This window comes from Geospiza fortis, unplaced genomic scaffold (genome assembly GCF_000277835.1).
Source record: "Geospiza fortis unplaced genomic scaffold, GeoFor_1.0 scaffold23, whole genome shotgun sequence".
NCBI classification, from domain to species: domain Eukaryota; kingdom Metazoa; phylum Chordata; class Aves; order Passeriformes; family Thraupidae; genus Geospiza; species Geospiza fortis.
The window spans coordinates 14,693,418-14,710,925 of record NW_005054303.1 but is presented as its reverse complement, the minus strand read 5'-3'; the positions used below and the strand labels follow the sequence as shown (position 1 = coordinate 14,710,925).

The window sequence follows — 17,508 nt, the reverse complement described above, 5'->3', positions numbered from 1 at the left end:
TGGGGACAGGACGGCCACCCCCTGCCCCCCCCAGGTGCCCCAGGGGGACACAGGACAGAGTGGGGTGTTTTGGTAAGGACATGGAGACTGACTGGTAATCCAGGACCCACCTCTACACATGACCGAGGGTGCTCTGCAAGAAAGGCCACAGGGGAAAGAAACAATCCTGCAAAGTAACCAGGCTGGCGTGGGCGGAAGCGTTCCCGTGGTGGGGACCCTCGGGCTGCCCCCACGGGCGGGGAAAGCGAGACAGAACTGCCCCCCTCCCCCAAAACCCCAACTCAAATGAGGAAAACCAAACCTAAAAGCAGACACAGGAGAACAGCTCAGGCTACCTAGGTACTTCATCAGCCAAGGAGAGCTAAAGAGCGAAGCGCACACACACGGGACAGCGCGGAGGCCGGAGAGCGGAGGCGGCCCAAAGCCAGGACCTTCCTTCCTGATTCCTTGCCCATCTCCAGCCAGAGGCCGAGCAGGGACCCAGCAGCTGGGCAGGGACCTGGCCTTGTCCTGCACGAGGGAACGGGCTGGCTCCTCTCACCCCGAGAAGAGGCAGCCGGCTCCGGGAGCATCCTCAGGGCATGGCCGAGCGCGAAGCGTAGAACTCGGGCACGGGCAGCCCGGTGTGCAGCGTCACCTGCAGGGAGAGACACGGGTCTCAGCTGTGTCCCAGTGTGCCTGCTGGGACAGCTGGTGGCGTGGCAGCTGGCACATTGTCCCCAGAAAGGGCAGGAGCAGCGCTGGGGACAGGCAGGATGTGACTGGAGATGTGGGTGTCCCCAGAAGTGTGGCAGTGGCTCCATCTGGTTTGTTCCTCACTTTTCTGTGCTGCTGGAGTGAGCTGCTACCAAGCCCCAAATATTCCCAGCTGGCTGTGTAGAAATCCCACAGCTGGCTGCCAGAGAGGTGGGACATGGCAGGGGCTGGGTCTTAGTGCAGGTGAGATGGACAAAGGGGGACCTGAAGGACAGTGAAGACACTAGAGGAGATCCTGGAGAAGCCCCTGAGCTGAGTGGGATGGGGACAGAGAGGGGACAGGGACAGTGGGAGGGATGTGGCTGATTGCTGGTGAGAGGAGGGAGCTTTGTGGTGGGGAAGCTGAGCAGCATCAGGATGTTGGGGCAGGGCCATGCTCACACAGGCACTGGTGAAATTCAGCTCCCTCCACAAATGCTTTCATCTGGGAGGAGAGCACAATTCCTCCTTTTATTGCAGCAGCAGCCTTTTCCCCTTCAGATACAGATTTGAAGAAAACTGTCTAAAATACAGAGATTTCCCTCCTGATTAGAGTTGTTTTCAATTAGGCACATACCTCTAAAAAAGCATAATAAATGGCTTGGCTTAATTAGCAGCCTTTTATCAGCATCCCAAGGGATTTCTGTGCTGTCAGAGGATTTAGGCACTGCCTTGCCCAGGGAACTCACAAAGCTAAGGGGCTACAGAGATGCCTTGTCCCTTATGGCTGTGTAGAGGACTGAGGTAGGAGTTAAACCCAGCACTCAGCAGGATGTTGTTACCACACCAAATTAATACAGCAAAATACTCTAAACCCAGCACAGACAACATGGGCTTCGTTAGTGTTTCCTAATTAAACATTTCTCCAAGCCAGACAGACTCCCCTGCCAGTGAGACCCTCTTAGGGTGGGAAAATTTGGCAAGGATGCTCCCAAAGCTTGGGATGGTCCCATCACACTTTTGTTTCAGTGCTGCTGGAAAATTGTCACTGCCTTGGTGACAGCACAGCAAGCCCTGGACATGTCCTGTGTCCTTGGATGAACACAGCAGAGCATGTGCTGATCCATGGATCCCTGATTCACAGAGGCCACTTGGTGCCTCTGCCCTTGCACAGAGGTGATCATAAAATCCTTGAATGGTTTGGGTTGGAAGTGACCTCAAAGCCTCATTCCACCCCCTTCCATGGGCAGGGACACCTTCCACCATCCCAGGCTGCTCCAAACCCCATCCAGCCTGGCCTTGGGCACTGCCAGGGATCCAGGGGCAGCCACAGCTGCTCTGGGAATTCTATTCCAGGGCCTCCCCACCCTCACAGGGAAGAGTTTCTTCCCAATATCCCATCTCCTCCTGCCCTTTGGGAAGCCATTCCCCCTTCTCCTGTCACTCCAGGTTCTGTTCCAAAGCCTCTCTCCAGGTCTGACACCCACTGTAGAAGACCCTGCCAAAATGCTGGGCACCCTGAGATGATCCCTCCCGTGTCCTTGGATGTGCCTGGGCATTGTGCAGGGTTGGAGGTGCAGGCAGTGCCAGGGGGGATGTGTCAAAGCCAGGGTGTGCAGGATTCCCTGGGACAGAGGAGAGCAGGGATGTGGTCAGTGAGAAGAGAAATGAAAGATGGAAATACCGGAATGGTGGCACCGCTTGGGGATGTTCAGGAGAGCTGAGAGCTTGGGAGAGAGGGAGAGAAGAGGGGTTTGAAATGTCCCAGAGGCAAACAGGCTTTGAAAGGTGCCTTTCTCCCTGCTGATGGTCCATGCAGGACCTGGGAGAGCTGTAGGAGCTGGTGAGGCTCTTGTGAGGGAGCATCACAAACGCATTATCAAACCCCACCCCAAGGAGGGCTGGAGAACCCTGGTGCTTCAGCAGCCCTCAGGGAGGAACCTGGAGTGAGGAATGAGGCTACAGGGGAGCCTGTCCTGATTCTGGAGACTCCCAGGTGGTTTAGGGTGCAAGTTTAGCTCCTTCCAAGCCACCCTTGCTGCACAAGAACCCTCCTGCTCCCGCTACCATTGCAGTGACAGCAGCATGAGGGGGAGTGTGACAGCAAGGTCACCCCTTCCCACTGCTGGGAGTGTCACTCCCTGCTCCAGAGAGCTGACCAAGCCCGTACCTGCACGTTCCTGTTGAGGCTGACGGCGGGGAAGAAGAGACCCTCCAGGTTCTCAAAGGCCACGGGCCCTTGCTGGTCCTCGTTGATGGAGAAGGTCAGAGTCCTCCTGGTCAGATCCAGCAGCACTCCCACCGTGGCCCCTTTCGTGATCCCGCCCTCTGTTCTGTGGGAGGAAAAGGCTCAGTGGCCCCTGTGCTCCTGGCTCAGGCCATGGAGCCCAAGGACTGATGATGGTGAACACCAGGAGCCAGGCCATGACCTGCTCCCATGCCAGCCATGCTCAGCATTCCCTGGGAACCTCCTCCTCTACCCTCCCATGGAGCTGCTCTCCTCTTGCCATGATGTCCCCAAGGAAAAGCCACCCTGAGAGCAGCTACGGTGACACAACCACGGGGGAAAGCAGGTGGAACTGTGGAGCAAAGCCACACCAAAACCTGCTGATCCGTCAGGGAACAGCCTGCAGGAAGGTGACCCCAGGCTCTCCCCGAAGTCCCCAGTCCCACGTGGAACACGAGCAGTGGCACAGGGATCAAGGCAAATGTTGCTGCAGGAGTTGCAAGGATTTGGCTGTCACTGGGAAAGGGATGCCAGCAGGAAGAGCCAGCATGGAAAAAGTGGTGGCAGACAGGGAAGGAACATTGAACAAGGCAGCACCAAGCATGTAGGGCCTAATCCCCACTGGGGGAAGGGCACATCCTCCAACAGAGACGACCAGGATTGATGTCACCCTCCCTGTGGACACTTGTAGGTGCCACTCTCAAAGCCACAGGCTCTTTGGGCTGTGGTGTCTGGGGGGAAGCCCCTGTCCCTGCCTGATGCAGTTCCTTTGGGGGCATCCCTGGGGGGCTGTGTGTTCACTGGTAGCAGCAAGCAGGCAAGGAGACTCCACACAGCTTCTGAGGGTGCTCATCAGCTGAGGGTTTATTGGGGGTCCCACCCCTGGGAGCAGCAGGGTTCGTGAGGGAGAAGGGGGAAAGGGAAGGGAGGGGGAGAGAGGGAGAGCCAAGGGAGCAAAGGGCCAAGAGAGACTCTGTGGTCTCCCCCCACAGCTTAACAGGGAGATTCAAAGTGGGCACAGAATAAGCCTTGGGCCAATGGGATTACAGATCCACGACACTTCAGGGGAGAGGATCACAGGCTTGGAATAACCCCGACATTTTCGAGGGGTGAGACAGAGCAAACCACTGAACTAAAACGCACCACCTACCTGTTGGTGTGGGAGTTGTTGTGCATGAACCAGCTGCGGTTGTTGTCCACGTACATGGCCCAGGCCTTGTCGTCCTTGCCCAGCATGGCATCCTTGAGGACGTCGATGCGCGCCACGCCGAAGGCCGGGTCGGGGTGGTTGTCGTAGCGATCGATGGACAGCTCCCAGTAGTGGAGCCCTTTGGAAAAGCCCGTTTTCCCCAGCACCACCCTGTCATCGTAGCTGTTGCAGGTGACAGTCAGGTTGTCATTGGAAAAGATGATGTCAGCGTGGGCAGAGGAAGGGTCGAAAGAAAACCAAGCAACTGGAACACACAAACAAGACGGGGTTAGCGCGGTGGGGACGCGCCGGGGCCGCGGGCAGCGACACGGACGGGGCATGCTGCATGCAGGACACGGAGCTTCCACCAGGGAGGGACAACTTCCACCAGGGAGGGACAACTTCCACCACAGAGAGACAACTTCCACCACGCAGGGATGCTCTGAGCTCCTGTGGCTGCAGCTGCCAGTGTGCCTGAGGTTTTATGGCCAGGACTTGGAGGAGTTTCGCTCTTGCTGCTCCATGGTTCCCAATGTCTCGGCTCGTGAGCCTGCAGGATCCTCAAGGCCTCCTAAAATTTGGCCCTTGCTGGAGATGTGATCCTCACCAGATCTCCATGGTCTAACAGAATGATGGAATTGTGGAAGGGTTTGGGTTGGAAGGGATCTTAAAGCCCATCTTGTTCCAACTCCTGCCATGGCAGGGACACCTTCCATTATCCCAGGTTGCTCCAAGCCCTGTCCAGCCTGGCCTGGAACGTAACTTACTCTCAGGACCAAGTGTTATCAGTTTGCAGAGTCAGGTCAGTGTGGGAAGGGGACTGAGGATCAGCAGATAAACTCTGTGTGTGTATTTAAGGGCTGTTTTTGGGAACCAAAAGCACACACAAAGATCTTCATTTACTGTCACACAAAGAAACCTCCCTGCCAAGCAACGAGCCACACCTAAGACAAGAACTCTAGGGAAGGCTGGAAAATGCCCCAAAACCTCCAGGATTCTGTAGGGCTGCTGGTTTGAATGCACAGGACTTGGTTACTGCAAATCTGACAGACACAGTGTCACGTCCACGACAAGACACAGGGACAGGGAGTCATTCACAAGCCACCAGCCCGGTTCCCCAGGGTGGTTTCCTCCAGCTGAAAACGTGAACTGACACATCCAACAAAACGCTCTGGCGGCTTGAAAAACAAAACCACTCATGTGAGACTGATTGACTGGTTTATTGGAAGGTTCCACAGGACAGCTGCCATGCACGCGGCCGCCCCGCGCTCCCCGCGCCGCGCACGGCGGTGCCGTACCTGCCACCATTTTTTTAATGTCAACTGTGGTCATTCCCAGGGAAAGGCATGCAGGAGAGAAAACAGCACGTCAGGTTGGGTAGGGGAGAGAAGGAGAAACCGTTCCTGCTTGTCTGTGACTCCAGCCAGAGCATGGATCTGTTGGCATTTTGCATCAAGGTGGGGCGAGAGGCGCGAGGATGGGCTGGGGCTGTGAGAGGGTGCGGGGTGAGGAGGGAATCCCACAGGGCTGCAGGCTCCTTCTCCCAGGGGAATGAGCAGGACTGGCCCTGCAGACAGTCTGAAGAGGACAGGCAAGCAGCAGCCACCTTGCTTTAATTAGCTGCAAAGGGGCTAATTGCATCCACGGCATTTGGGCCGCGTTCAAGTGCCTTAATGAGCAGGGATATGTACTGAGAATCATGGAATGGTTTGGGTTGGAAGAACCTTAAAATTCATCCTGTTCTACCCACTGCCATGAGCAGGGACAATTTCCACTATCCCAGGTTGCTCCAACCTGGCCTTGGACACTTCCAGGGATCCAGGGGCAGCCACAGCTGCTCTGGGCACCCTGTGCCAGGGCCTCCCCACCCTCACAGCCAGGAATTTCTTCCTAATATCCAACCAGTTTAAAAGAGGAGGAGAGCAGAAGGATCAGTGCTTAATTACAGGGCCATTTCCAGAGCACTGACCTCAGGCTTCCCTTTAAAACCATTATTGGGAAAACCAAAATGCCTTTACATCATCCAGCCACCATAACTTCTCCAAATTTGCCTCCTGCCCAGGGTAATGGTGGAATTTCCATTCTTGGAGGGATTTAAAAGCCTTGTGGATGTGGCACTTGGGACATGGCTCAGTGGTGGCCTTGGCAGTGCTGGGGAATAGTTAGACTCAGTTTTAGAGGGCTTTTCCAACCTCAACAATTCCATGATTCTGTCACATCCAGGAGTGCTCTGCAAGCAGGGTACGAGCGAGAAACGCTGCTCAGTCGCCAAAGAAAAGATAAAAAAGCAAAAAGAATAAAAAGAATGAAGCAACAGGCAGGAGGTGCCAGTTAATTGTAATTAAGATACTTGCCTAATTGGGAGTAAGGCGATCCTTGTGTGTCAAAATTGCATCCTATAAAGAGATACTACATTTCACACATCACAGCTAAGGAACAACAACCTCCTGACAAACACTCTGAATTCATTGTTAATTAAGCACCCAGCAGCCACGGGAGGCCTGATTCATTAAAAGCCAGAGGGCACGGAGAGGGGTGGCAAACACAGCCTGGGAGTTTGAGTGTGGACTGGATAAAGTCTGACTGCTCAGGATGCCAAATTATTTTGCTTTTCTCCAGAAAAAAAGGCAGGAAATTTTAGCCTTGGCGGAGTATCTTGGCTGCTTGGTAAAGATTCTCTAAACTGACTGAAAAACCACTCCTTGAAGGACAGGGATTGAGGAAAAGGCAGCTCCTGATGGGTCTGGGGTGGAAAGGAGCTGGAATTGAGATCCCTGGGGGCTGACACCTGCCTCAGACCCCAAAGGGCTGTAGCTTCATCAGCTGCAAGGACAGGATGTGTTGGGGTGCCCTTCATGCTCCTGTGCCTGACTGCTGGCTGCAAGCACCTCATGGGAGCCAGGGACTGATCCAGGAGCTTGTCCTGACCTAGGGGCTTGTCCTGATCCAGCAGCTTGTCCTGATCCAGCTTTTTCTTACCTAGAAGGTTGCCCTAATCCAGGAGCTTGTCCTGACCTAGAGGCTTGTCCTGATTCAGGAATTTTTCCTGACCTAGGGGCTTGCCCTGATCCAGTTTTTTCTTACCTAGAAGCTTGTCTTGATCCAGGAGCTTGCCCTGATCCTGATCCAGGAGCTTGTCCAGCAGTTTTTTCTTACCTAGGGGCTTGTCCTGATCCAGGAGCTTACCCTGATCCAGGAGCTTGTCCTGGTCCAGGAGCTCATCCTCACCAGGAGGGGACACCAACACAAGCCCTGTGTTGGCGCTGGGTGGGACAGCACTCATGAAGGGCGCTGGATTTTAGGGCCACCCCTGCCCAGCTCTGTGCCTGGCTCCCCCCTCCTGCCCTGGCTGTTGTTGGGAAGGCACCTGGCTGTGGCTGTGCCCCGTGCTGTGCCAAGAGGCTCCTCCTGAGGCTGCTTTAATGAATCCTGCCCCGTGTCCCGACTCCAACACCGCTTCTCCAGGTCTCCGTGCATCGCTGCGTTCCAGCTCTCGTGAGGGACACACAGACCCTGTTGTGGCTGTCAGGACCCCGTTTTTCCCTGTCCCCCCACCCCAGAGTGGGGCTGCAGAAGGTCCAAGGTGCACACACGGCTTTGGCTCACGGGCAGCACACAGGAGGGTCCCAGAACCCCGGACACAAAGGAAGGAACGTCCGTAACAAAACAGCGTTGGAAGCCATCAGCTCACAGCAGCACGATGAGAAATCAAACATAAAAAGCACAAAGAAAAGAAAGTTTGCAGGGTCCCCCCTCCCCCGGTTATTCTGGCAAGGGCCATGCTGCAGCATTCCTCATTCCGTGTTATGGGATGGAAGTCAAACAATCGGGGGCCCCCATTCTTCCAGGGCTTCCACCAGAGAAAGCTGGGAATGAACGCCTTTGGAGTGGTGTACATCCAGAGTGGTGGAAGAATCAGGGCCCAGGATCTTTAGCAACAGAAGATGTGCAAAGATTGGTTAGAAAACAGCTCTGAGAGATCCCTGTGGCTCCTTGCTGGCTGCCCAAATCCATCCCTCGCTGTGCCTGAGCTGCCTCCATCCCAGCACAGCCCGCGATTCCGGGCACATGGATCCGAGCTCGTGTGGGGCTGCCAGGCCACAGAGGCATCACAGGGGTGGTGCCCTCTGCTCTGCAGGAATCAGGGCTTTGGGATGGGCACATCTGGGTTTGGGAAAGCTGAGCCCCGTGCTCAAAGCTGAGCAGAAGAGAGCCCACGTCTCTGGGCCCTAAGTCGGGCTGTGAGCTGGGATCACAGAATCCCAAACTGGTTTGGGTTGGTGGGGACACAAATCACCTCATTCCACACCCCTGCTGTGGGCAGGGACACCTTCTACTATCCCAGGCTGCTCCAACCTGGCCTGGGACAGACACTTCCAGGGATGGGGAGTCCTCAGTCTGAGCAACAAGCCACAGCCTGTGTCCAGACTTGCTTCTTTCCTAAGAGGGCTCTAGATTAAATCAACCAAACTAATTTCACAGACCAAATCTCCCAACAGAGGCTGCGTTTCCTGGTTGTGCTCAGAAAGGAAAGCATGGGGATATTCCCCCAGGTTTCACCCAGGGGAATGTCTTTTCTGATTAACCCTTGACACAAGCTCAACACAAACCAGAAATGAGGAATCTTCTAGAGCAAAGTGTCCCTGCCCATACCAGGAGGTTGGAAGTGGATGAGCTTTAAGGTCCCTTCTAACCCAAACCATTCAGGGATTTATGATCACCAAAGGGCTCAGCCTTGCCAAGAGCAGCACACAAGTCAGGAATGACCGTGCTGCTCTATCAGCCCACACCTGAAACACCCCAGAAGAGAGAGGAGGAGCACACCACTGACCCCCCTGGGCGGCAGGAGCAGGCCACTGACAAACAGAAAGAATTCCCACTGCCATCTGCATGTCATGGCAAAAACAAACACAACAGAACAGAACAGAACAGAGAGTTTGGAGATGCCCAGAAGCACAGACCAAGAGGCAAGGCCAGAGGTGCTCAGCTCACCGGCTGAATTCAGGGACTGTAAGGAAGAATGCAAGCTCAGCTGGTGGGCCGAAGATCTTAGCTCAAAGTAGGATCTCCCCGAGAAGCTGGGTTGCAGGTTAAGGGTGGAGGAGAAAGGACTCATTCTACGAAGCTGCGATCTTTCCAAAGGCACTGGGAAAGGGAGGGTCTGCTCTTCTGACTGCGTGTCTAAACGTAAGATCAAGGCAAACTGCACATCAGACATGGGCTCTCTGCCGGGCAGAGAGCAGAAAACAGCTCTGAGAGATCCCTGGGCCTGTGGGGATCTCTCACTCCCCAGCCCCAGCCCCAGCTCAGGGCAGAGCACAGAGCCTGCTCCATGGCAGGGCAGGAATGGCTGGTGCTGGGCAGCCCAGAGAGGCCCTTCAGGGCAGCCTGACAGCAAGGAAAACATGTTCATCTTCCAAAGTGTCCCCGTGACAAATTCAACTGGTTTTCTGTAAAGGAGGGGGGGTTCTGCAACTCTTCACAGTAATGCACCTAAAAAAATCCACAGGTTACCATGCACATGTCCCATCGTGCTTTAACACATCCCAAACCTTTTCCCAGGGGTGGGAAACCCAGCTGGTGACATTTTGCAGGGCTGTGCTAAGCTCCATCACCCTAAGAACCACCAAGCACCCACCTTACTCAAGGGTTGTTCGGGAGGTTGTGTTCTTGGTATCCCTTTGTACCTGTCAAAACACATCTGAGCCTTACAGCAAGAATTTAACCTGTGGGATTCACAGCAAAAATGTCAGAGCAGAGGGAACCTCGTGGGTCATTGGTTGCTGTTCCCTGCTACCACAGTCACCTCCCACAGCTTCTTCCCTAACCTCTTCCAGGATTGTGTTAACATGAAAATGTAGAATCCACCATCCACACATTCACACTGCATCCCCCAGCCTTCCCAGCTCTGCTGTGAGTATGGATTGAGCCGGGAATTGGGTGAAAACAGATAAAAAAGGAACATTTCTTTGCATGGTGGGTTGTAACTTCTGCAACTTGCTGCTGCCGTGGCCCAGGCTGTGGAAGCAAAGGGTGTCAGTGGGGTCAGAGGAGATAAATTATTGCACAACAGCCAACAAACAGAGCTCAAAGTTTGTTTATTAGTTTAGCTTCTAACCCTACCAGGAGTGAGAGGAACTACTACCACGGGTAGCTGTGCTCATGGCTCTCCCTCATTAGCCCCTCACATCCCTGAGGCTCCCTGCAGGCTGATCCCCCTGGGGCTGCTCACCCTTTCCAGAAGCTGCTGGTCAAAAAGCCCTGGTTGCTGCTCAGGGTCACTCCATGGATGGTCAGGAATTTAAAGTTGGGCTCCAGGTGAGGAGCTGGGCTTGAAAGAAAAGGTTCTGGTGCTTGGCTTGGCTGGGGAAGGGAGGAGGAAGCTCAGTGCCTGGAGAGAAGCCTGGGAGGCACTGCTGAGCTCCATTTCTCCATCTCCACCTGGAGTGAGCTGGTCCTTCATCCTGCCATCCAGAGCATGGAAAGAGGTCAGCAGGAGCCTGGCCAGAAGCCAGGAAATCTGCTGGATGAGGGAAAACCAGGAGAGCAGGGGCTGCCCAGCTCAGGGAGGAGGAGGAGGCTGGGAGAGACCCCAGGGCAGCCAAGCAGGGCTGCCACCAGCCAAGCTTTGGGACTTGTCTGTGCCCTGGGTCACCTTGGAAACTTCCAGACTCACAGCCCACAGCTGAGCTTCATTCAGGAGCTGGAGAAACTAAGTTAAGGCAGAGCCTTGGGCTAAGATGTGACAGACACTCCCAGGGATTGTGTGGAACAGCCCCAGATCAGCTCACGAGGGGCCACAGTGCAAGGGAAGGATGTCACCTGCCACCCTTGCTGCCCCTTGGCTGTGCTGGTGACAGGGAGCTTCATCCCTGGGAAGCCCCAGCACATGGAAGGGCTCTGGAGCTCAGACCTCTCCCAGCCAGGAGCCACCTTGTCCTGCTGGTGGCACCAAGAACCAGCTCTGAAGAGTGACCTGCCATAGTTTCCTTTGGGATGAGCAGAAGGTGCCTCTCCCATGGGCTGGGAGGATGTTCCTGCTGCAGATTCCTGCCTGTGCTGCCTTCCCATGGGATTTTCCACCTGGGAATTGCTGTGTCTGGGCAGGACCTGCAGAGCCCCAGACACATCCCCTTCTCATCCTCGTTCTCTTCAGATGCTGAACCCTGCAAGACCTTTTGCTCCCCACTACCCTCTGCTCACAGAAAGCAGAAGAAAGGCTTCAGTTCCCTTCCACAGGCTGCAGATGAAGATCTCATGGGCCAGAGCTACAAACCAGCTCTTCAATGCCAGAATTCCTCACAGCCACGTTCAGAGAGATTCTCCCTTCACATCGAGCCTGTCCCTTCTTTTGTCCTCTCTTCCTACACAACCACTTTGCAGGAAGCTGCAGAGCTTGGCTGAAGGGAAAAGCTAAGCCTACTTCAGACAAAATAGCTCTTAAGAAGGACTGATGGTGCTGTAAAAGCCAGGAATAAAAGCCAAAGGCAGGGCTGTGATGTGCTCCATTCACAGAGGCACTGGGATATCCGGAAGCTGCACACACAGATGTGATTTATTTCTCTTTCAATCCAAAAGAGCTCAGGCAGCCTCTAAGAGCACAAAATGCTCCAGGCCTGTTTGACTTTTTCTCCCTGCTTTTTTTTTTTTTTTTTTTTTTTTTGTGCTGGAATAACAAATGCAAGAGCTCATTCAAGTGAAAAGGCTGAATGAATGCAGCCAAGGAGAGAGGAACTTCTCCTTGGTGGCATGGCCCAGGCACAGCCCTGCTGGGGCCACAAGCAGCTATTTTCTCCCAGATTCCTTTGTATTTTGGAGCTTGGCTCAAGGTGAGAACACCTCTGAGAGGAAATCAAAGCTGGGAAGATCATAGAGGGGACCCTGTGAACTCCTGGCTGGGACAACTTAAAGCCCGACTGGTTTTGATGAGGAAATTTTGTCTCAGATGTGTCATGTGAGGCACAAAGGAGATGAGAAGTCAAAGCTCTGCTGTCTCCTGCTAAGGCTGGAGTGGGAGCTGTTGACTTTCAGGCTTTGGGAGCAGTCCTGGCCAACCTGGCACGGGGCTGGATGCAGCTTGTCCCCTCCCTGGATCTCCAGAGGAACTTCTGCAGCTCCTGTGCTGCTGCTGCTGCTGCTCAGTTTGCAAACAGGCACTGAGGTGTCTCTGACACACGTGCCAAGGCCTCTGTGCTGTGCTGTGCCCTCCCTGCCTCTCCTGTGAGAAGTTTGTCACAGCTTTGCTGTCTGCTCTAGCTCTGAATGAATCCCATTCCTCGCTGACCTGCCCTTTCCAAACTGGAATGGTGATCTGCAGACAGCAAGGGACACTAGCTTAATTTCTCTAAGAGAAACAAGCTTGCTCTGCTTTTGTCTTCTATTTTTCCAGCAAAAATCCCATTTTTCTCCTTGCTGAAAGCCCCCAGGGCTGCTCTGTGGCTCTCCCTTTCCTTCCACCCCCCAGCAGCCCCATGAGCTGTGTGTGCTTCCTTCTGATCCCAGCTGCCAGCCAGCTGGATGCTGCTGAGAAAAACCCTCACACGGCTTGGAAAAGAGAGGTTTTCGTCTGGGAGCAAGGAAAAGGGATTGCAGCAAGCGTGGAAAGCTCCCACAGAAGGGTTTTGTGCCTGGCTGGGGGCAGCAGACGTGCTGGTGGGGGCTGATCCCTCCCTCCCCAGCTGCAGCTCCGCACTCCCACCTCGGGGCCTGCCCTGCCACTCTCCACCTGCACGTCAGGAATAAACCAATTTTCCACAATAGATTAAGGGCCTGGTGTGACAAATGTACTTAAAGCCAGGCAGGGAGATCCCCCCGCAGCCTGCAAGGGAGTGTTTAATATTCTGAGTGGGTGTGGGGGCGATGCAGACGATGCTGCAGGGCTCCTGTGCTTCCCTGGCTCTGGAAGGACACCAGGACACCCAAACACTGCTCCATGGCCCCTCTGCTCCCTGCCCTGCCAGGCCTGGATCCTGTGCTCATGGCATTGTGCAGTCAGGCACAGCCCTCAGGAGCAATGCTGGCAGTGCTTTGCTTTAAATGGACCCAGTGGAAATATCTGAGCTTCCCTTTTGTGTCACATCACCCCAACTGTAAACACCTCTCTTCACAGAGAGCAGCAGGCACAACTTCCCAAGGACCTGTCCTGGGAAACCTCAGAGAAGAGGAGAAAACAATTCTTATCTCTATTCACTGCTCCTGTTGTTTTTGCACGTGTGGAATGTGTCAGGAAGATTGTTTACCTGAAGGGATTTGGTAATTGGATTCTGGTGATGGTTGTTTATATTAATTAACCAATCACTCCAAGCTGTGTCCTGGCTGGCTCAGACAGCCATGGGTTTTTCTTTAGTATAGAATAATATAAAACATGACTATAGTTTTCTTTAGTATAGTATCTGTTTAGTATGTCATTCAGTATAGTATTAATAATATATTAGTATTAGTAATATAGAATATATGTTATATAGTCTATATTACTAATACTATTCTATAATATAGAATAACTATATATACATTAGTATTAGTAATATAGAATAGCTTAATACAGCAATTGTTCAGCATTCTGAATCATGGAGTCAGATCCCAATCGCTTCCAGACCTTGGGGTCGCCCTGCACTCCACACTGCCCCTGTGCCTCCCCAGAGAACACAGGAGAAGGCTGAGAGGGAGCTCCTGCCCCAGCTGTGCCCCAGGTCAGTGCTGCTGCTGCTGCAGGGGTGGCTCAGGGAGGGCTGCAGGAGCTGGGCCGGGCTCTCCTGGGCCGGGTCCAGGCTGTTCCTTACCCTCGGAAGTCTGCAGCACCAGGGTCTTGCTGTAGGGGCTGACTCCTGACTTGTTGAAGGCCTTGACACGAGCGCTGTAGGTGCTGTTGAAGTGCAGCCCATCCACTGTGCACATGGTCTCCTTGCCCACGTACACCTCCTGCAGGAAAAGGCTCCTGTCAGTGCCCAGGCTGGGGAATGGCACCGGCACGTTCTATGAAAAATCCTTCCCTTAGGATCTTTTCTCCTGAGAGGCCTCAGGAACAAAATGTAAACAATGATTATCTGCTGCTGAGGAATGCAACAGGAGCATCTGTGATTGGTCCCATGTGGTTGTTTCTAATTAATGGCCAATCACAGTCCAGCTGTCTCGGACTCTCTGAGAATCACAAGATTTTATCATCATTCCTTCCCTTCCTTTCAAGCCTTCTGATGAAATCCTTTCTTCTATTCTTTTTGTATAGTTTTAATATATCATATACTTTTAATATAATATATTCATTAATATAATAGAATATGTTAATATATACTACACTACAATATACTGTACTATACTATACTATACTATACTGTACTATACTATACTATACAGAAACTCAATGCCCTTACAGACAGTCTGATACAGACAGACCAGATTGGTCCATTGAATCCAAAACACCATCACCAGTGGCCAATTAAGAAATTACCCTTTGGCTGGGGACAAGGGATGGAGGGACAGGACACAGGGAATGGCTCCCAGTGCCAGAGGGCAGGGCTGGATGGGATTTTGGGGATGAATATTATCAGCAGCAAGCACTGACCTTGTTCTCCCCACACCCATCCTGCTGCTCCCTTCCCTCCAGGTCCCACCCCTGAGCTCACTGTGGGTGAATTCAGAGTGCAATGGGCTGGTCCTGTGCCTGCTCTCCGTGGATGTGAACACGCCAGGATAATTATTGGTGTGTTGGATCAGAGAAAAATCATATTTTAATTGTGTAATTACAGCAATTTAAAAGCCCTCAGGCCTTAAACACCTCTGCTGGCTGGCAGCTGGCAAACCACGAGGCTTTCATGGCAATTAGCATGCCTTGCATGAAATATTCAGCAGCCTAAAAATATGGACTTTTATGGAATGGTTTGGGTTGGAATGGACCTGAAAAACCATCTTGTTCCACCTCTTGCCATGGGCAGGGACTCCTTCCACTGTCCCAGGCTGCTCTGAGCCCTGTCCAGCCTGGCCTTGGACACTTGCAGGGATTCAGGGGCAGCCACAGCTGCTCTGGGTAACAAGAGCTTCAAACTTTGAGTTTCCAAGTCAAGGTGGCCACTGGAAAGGCGTTTGCACCCCCTCAAATCACCCTGTACCCCAAAACCCCACAGCTTGTCTGCACTATCTGCTTCTCTGCGCAACCCAGCAGGGAAGAGATGACCTAAAAAATATATATATGAGGACAAATCCTGTGGCAGGAATCCCTGGAGGCATAACACCCCCCAAATCCTGTGGCAGGGAATCTCTGGAGGCAGAAGAACCCCTCAAATGCTGTGAAAGGGAATCCCTGGAGGCAGAACATCCCCTCAAATCCCATGGCAAGGAGTCTCTGGAGGCAGAACATCCCCCAAACCCTGTGGCAGGGAATCCCTGGAGGTGGAACACCCCTATAAATCCCATGGCAGGGAATCCCTGGAAGCAGAACATCCCTCCAAATCCTGTGAAAGGGAATCCCTGGAGGCAGAACATCCCCCCAGATCCTGAAATCCCATGGCAGGGAATCTTTGGAGGCAGAATATCCCCCAAATGCTGTGGTAGAGAATCCCTGGAGGTGGAACACCCCCATAAATCCCATGGCAGGGAATCCCTGGAGGCAGAAGAACCCCTCAAATCCTGTGGCAGGGAATCCCTGGAGGTAGAACATCCCTATAAATCCCATGGCAGGGAATCCCTGGAAGCAGAACATCCCCCAAATGCTGTGGCAGAGAATCCCTGGAGGCAGAACACCCCCCAAATCCTGTGAAAGGGAATCCCTGGAGGCAGAACATCCCCTCAAATCCCATGGCAAGGAGTCTCTGGAGGCAGAACATCCCCCAAACCCTGTGGCAGGGAATCCCTGGAGGTGGAACACCCCTATAAATCCCATGGCAGGGAATCCCTGGAAGCAGAACATCCCTCCAAATCCTGTGAAAGGGAATCCCTGGAGGCAGAACATCCCCCCAAATCCCGTGGCAAGGAGTCTCTGGAGGCAGAACATCCCCCAAACCCTGTGGCAGGGACTCCCGGAATCCCTGGAGGCAGAAGAACCCCTCAAATCCTGTGGCAGGGAATCCCTGGAGGTAGAACATCCCTATAAATCCCATGGCAGGGAATCCCTGGAGGCAGAACATCCCCCAAATGCTGTGGCAGAGAATCCCTGGAGGCAGAACACCCCCCAAATCCTGTGAAAGGGAATCCCTGAAGGCAGAACATCCCCCCAAATCCTGAAATCCCATGGCAGGGAATCCTTGGAGGCAGAACATCCCCCCAAATCCTGTGAAAGGGAATCCCTGGAGGCAGAACATCCCCCCAGATCCTGAAATCCCATGGCAGGGAATCTTTGGAGGCAGAATATCCCCCAAATGCTGTGGTAGAGAATCCCTGGAGGTGGAACACCCCCATAAATCCCATGGCAGGGAATCCCTGGAGGCAGAAGAACCCCTCAAATCCTGTGGCAGGGAATCCCTGGAGGTAGAACATCCCCATAAATCCCGTGGCAGGAATCCCTGGAGGCAGAAGCTCCCCTCCCATGCACGTACCCTGAACTGGCCGCCGTTGCCATCGTCCAGCTCCAGGATGTATCCCTCCACCTGCACGGTGGACAGCGGGGGCTGCTTCCAGGACAGGGTGGCGCTGTTGTTGTGGGTGCAGCACTCCTCCAGCTGCAGGATCGGCGGGGCCGGCACTGGGGACGAGACTAATCACCAATTAGTGCAATTAGTGCAACCCTGGGGGATGCAGGGTGCAGTTGCTGCCTGGGTGGGACGGCAGCAGAAAGGATTTTTCTCCCACTGAATTCCTCCCCCCTGCTTTAAGCTTTTCTGCTTTATTCCCATTTTCTATTTGATTTTGGAGAATTATGGCAGCACAATGTGTCTGTTTTGAGCTGCCTGGACCTTTCATGCAGCCAGTCCCAAACCTGGGACAATTCTCCCACAGGTTCTGAGCTTATCTACAGCCCTGCTCTTCCCTTCAATAAATCCACTGCGATAAAACTGAGGGGGCTGAGGACCCCCTTTGGCTGCCATCAGCTGCACAGGGGGCAGAAAGGACTGCCAGGGATTTTGCTGCTGTGTTTGGGCATCTCCACATGTGTCCCACAGCCCACTGCTGCTCTGAAAAGCACGGGAGGAGTGACAGGGACTCACCTCTCAAAGAGCTGCTCATCCACCATCCTCATCCTCACTGCCCCAAGTGACAAGAGCCATTGGAAGCAGACGTGGAGAAGCCAGACAAGATGGGGAGGAGCCATGGATGCCTGGGAAAAAGCTGGATTTGCCCAGCATTCCCCCTCTGTGACTCCTCCACCTGCTGGGCTGCATCCTGCAGGCTGCCAGTGGGTGTGGGATGCCTTGGGACTGCTCTTTATGGAGGCCTCAGCAACAACCCTCCCTCCCCTGGTGCTGTGACACAGATTTGGGATGCAAACCCA

The 17,508-nt window shown here is 53.7% G+C and overlaps 1 protein-coding gene across 1 annotated transcript in view; it reads right to left on the bottom strand.

Moving 5' to 3' along the window:
- Positions 1-6: 6 nt before the first annotated feature.
- The window catches only part of TRIM9 (tripartite motif containing 9), a gene marked incomplete at its 5' end in the record, with an annotated part of 74,001 nt that continues 56,499 nt past the window's right edge, over positions 7-17,508 (bottom strand). Inside the window, 8 exons of the mRNA XM_031066212.1 lie at positions 7-637; positions 2,846-3,008; positions 4,053-4,356; positions 5,390-5,413; positions 6,446-6,487; positions 9,084-9,272; positions 13,871-14,009; positions 16,616-16,773. Coding sequence (XP_030922072.1) covers positions 575-637; positions 2,846-3,008; positions 4,053-4,356; positions 5,390-5,413; positions 6,446-6,487; positions 9,084-9,272; positions 13,871-14,009; positions 16,616-16,773 — 1,082 coding nt within the window. The remainder of the gene's footprint in view (positions 638-2,845; positions 3,009-4,052; positions 4,357-5,389; positions 5,414-6,445; positions 6,488-9,083; positions 9,273-13,870; positions 14,010-16,615; positions 16,774-17,508) is intronic.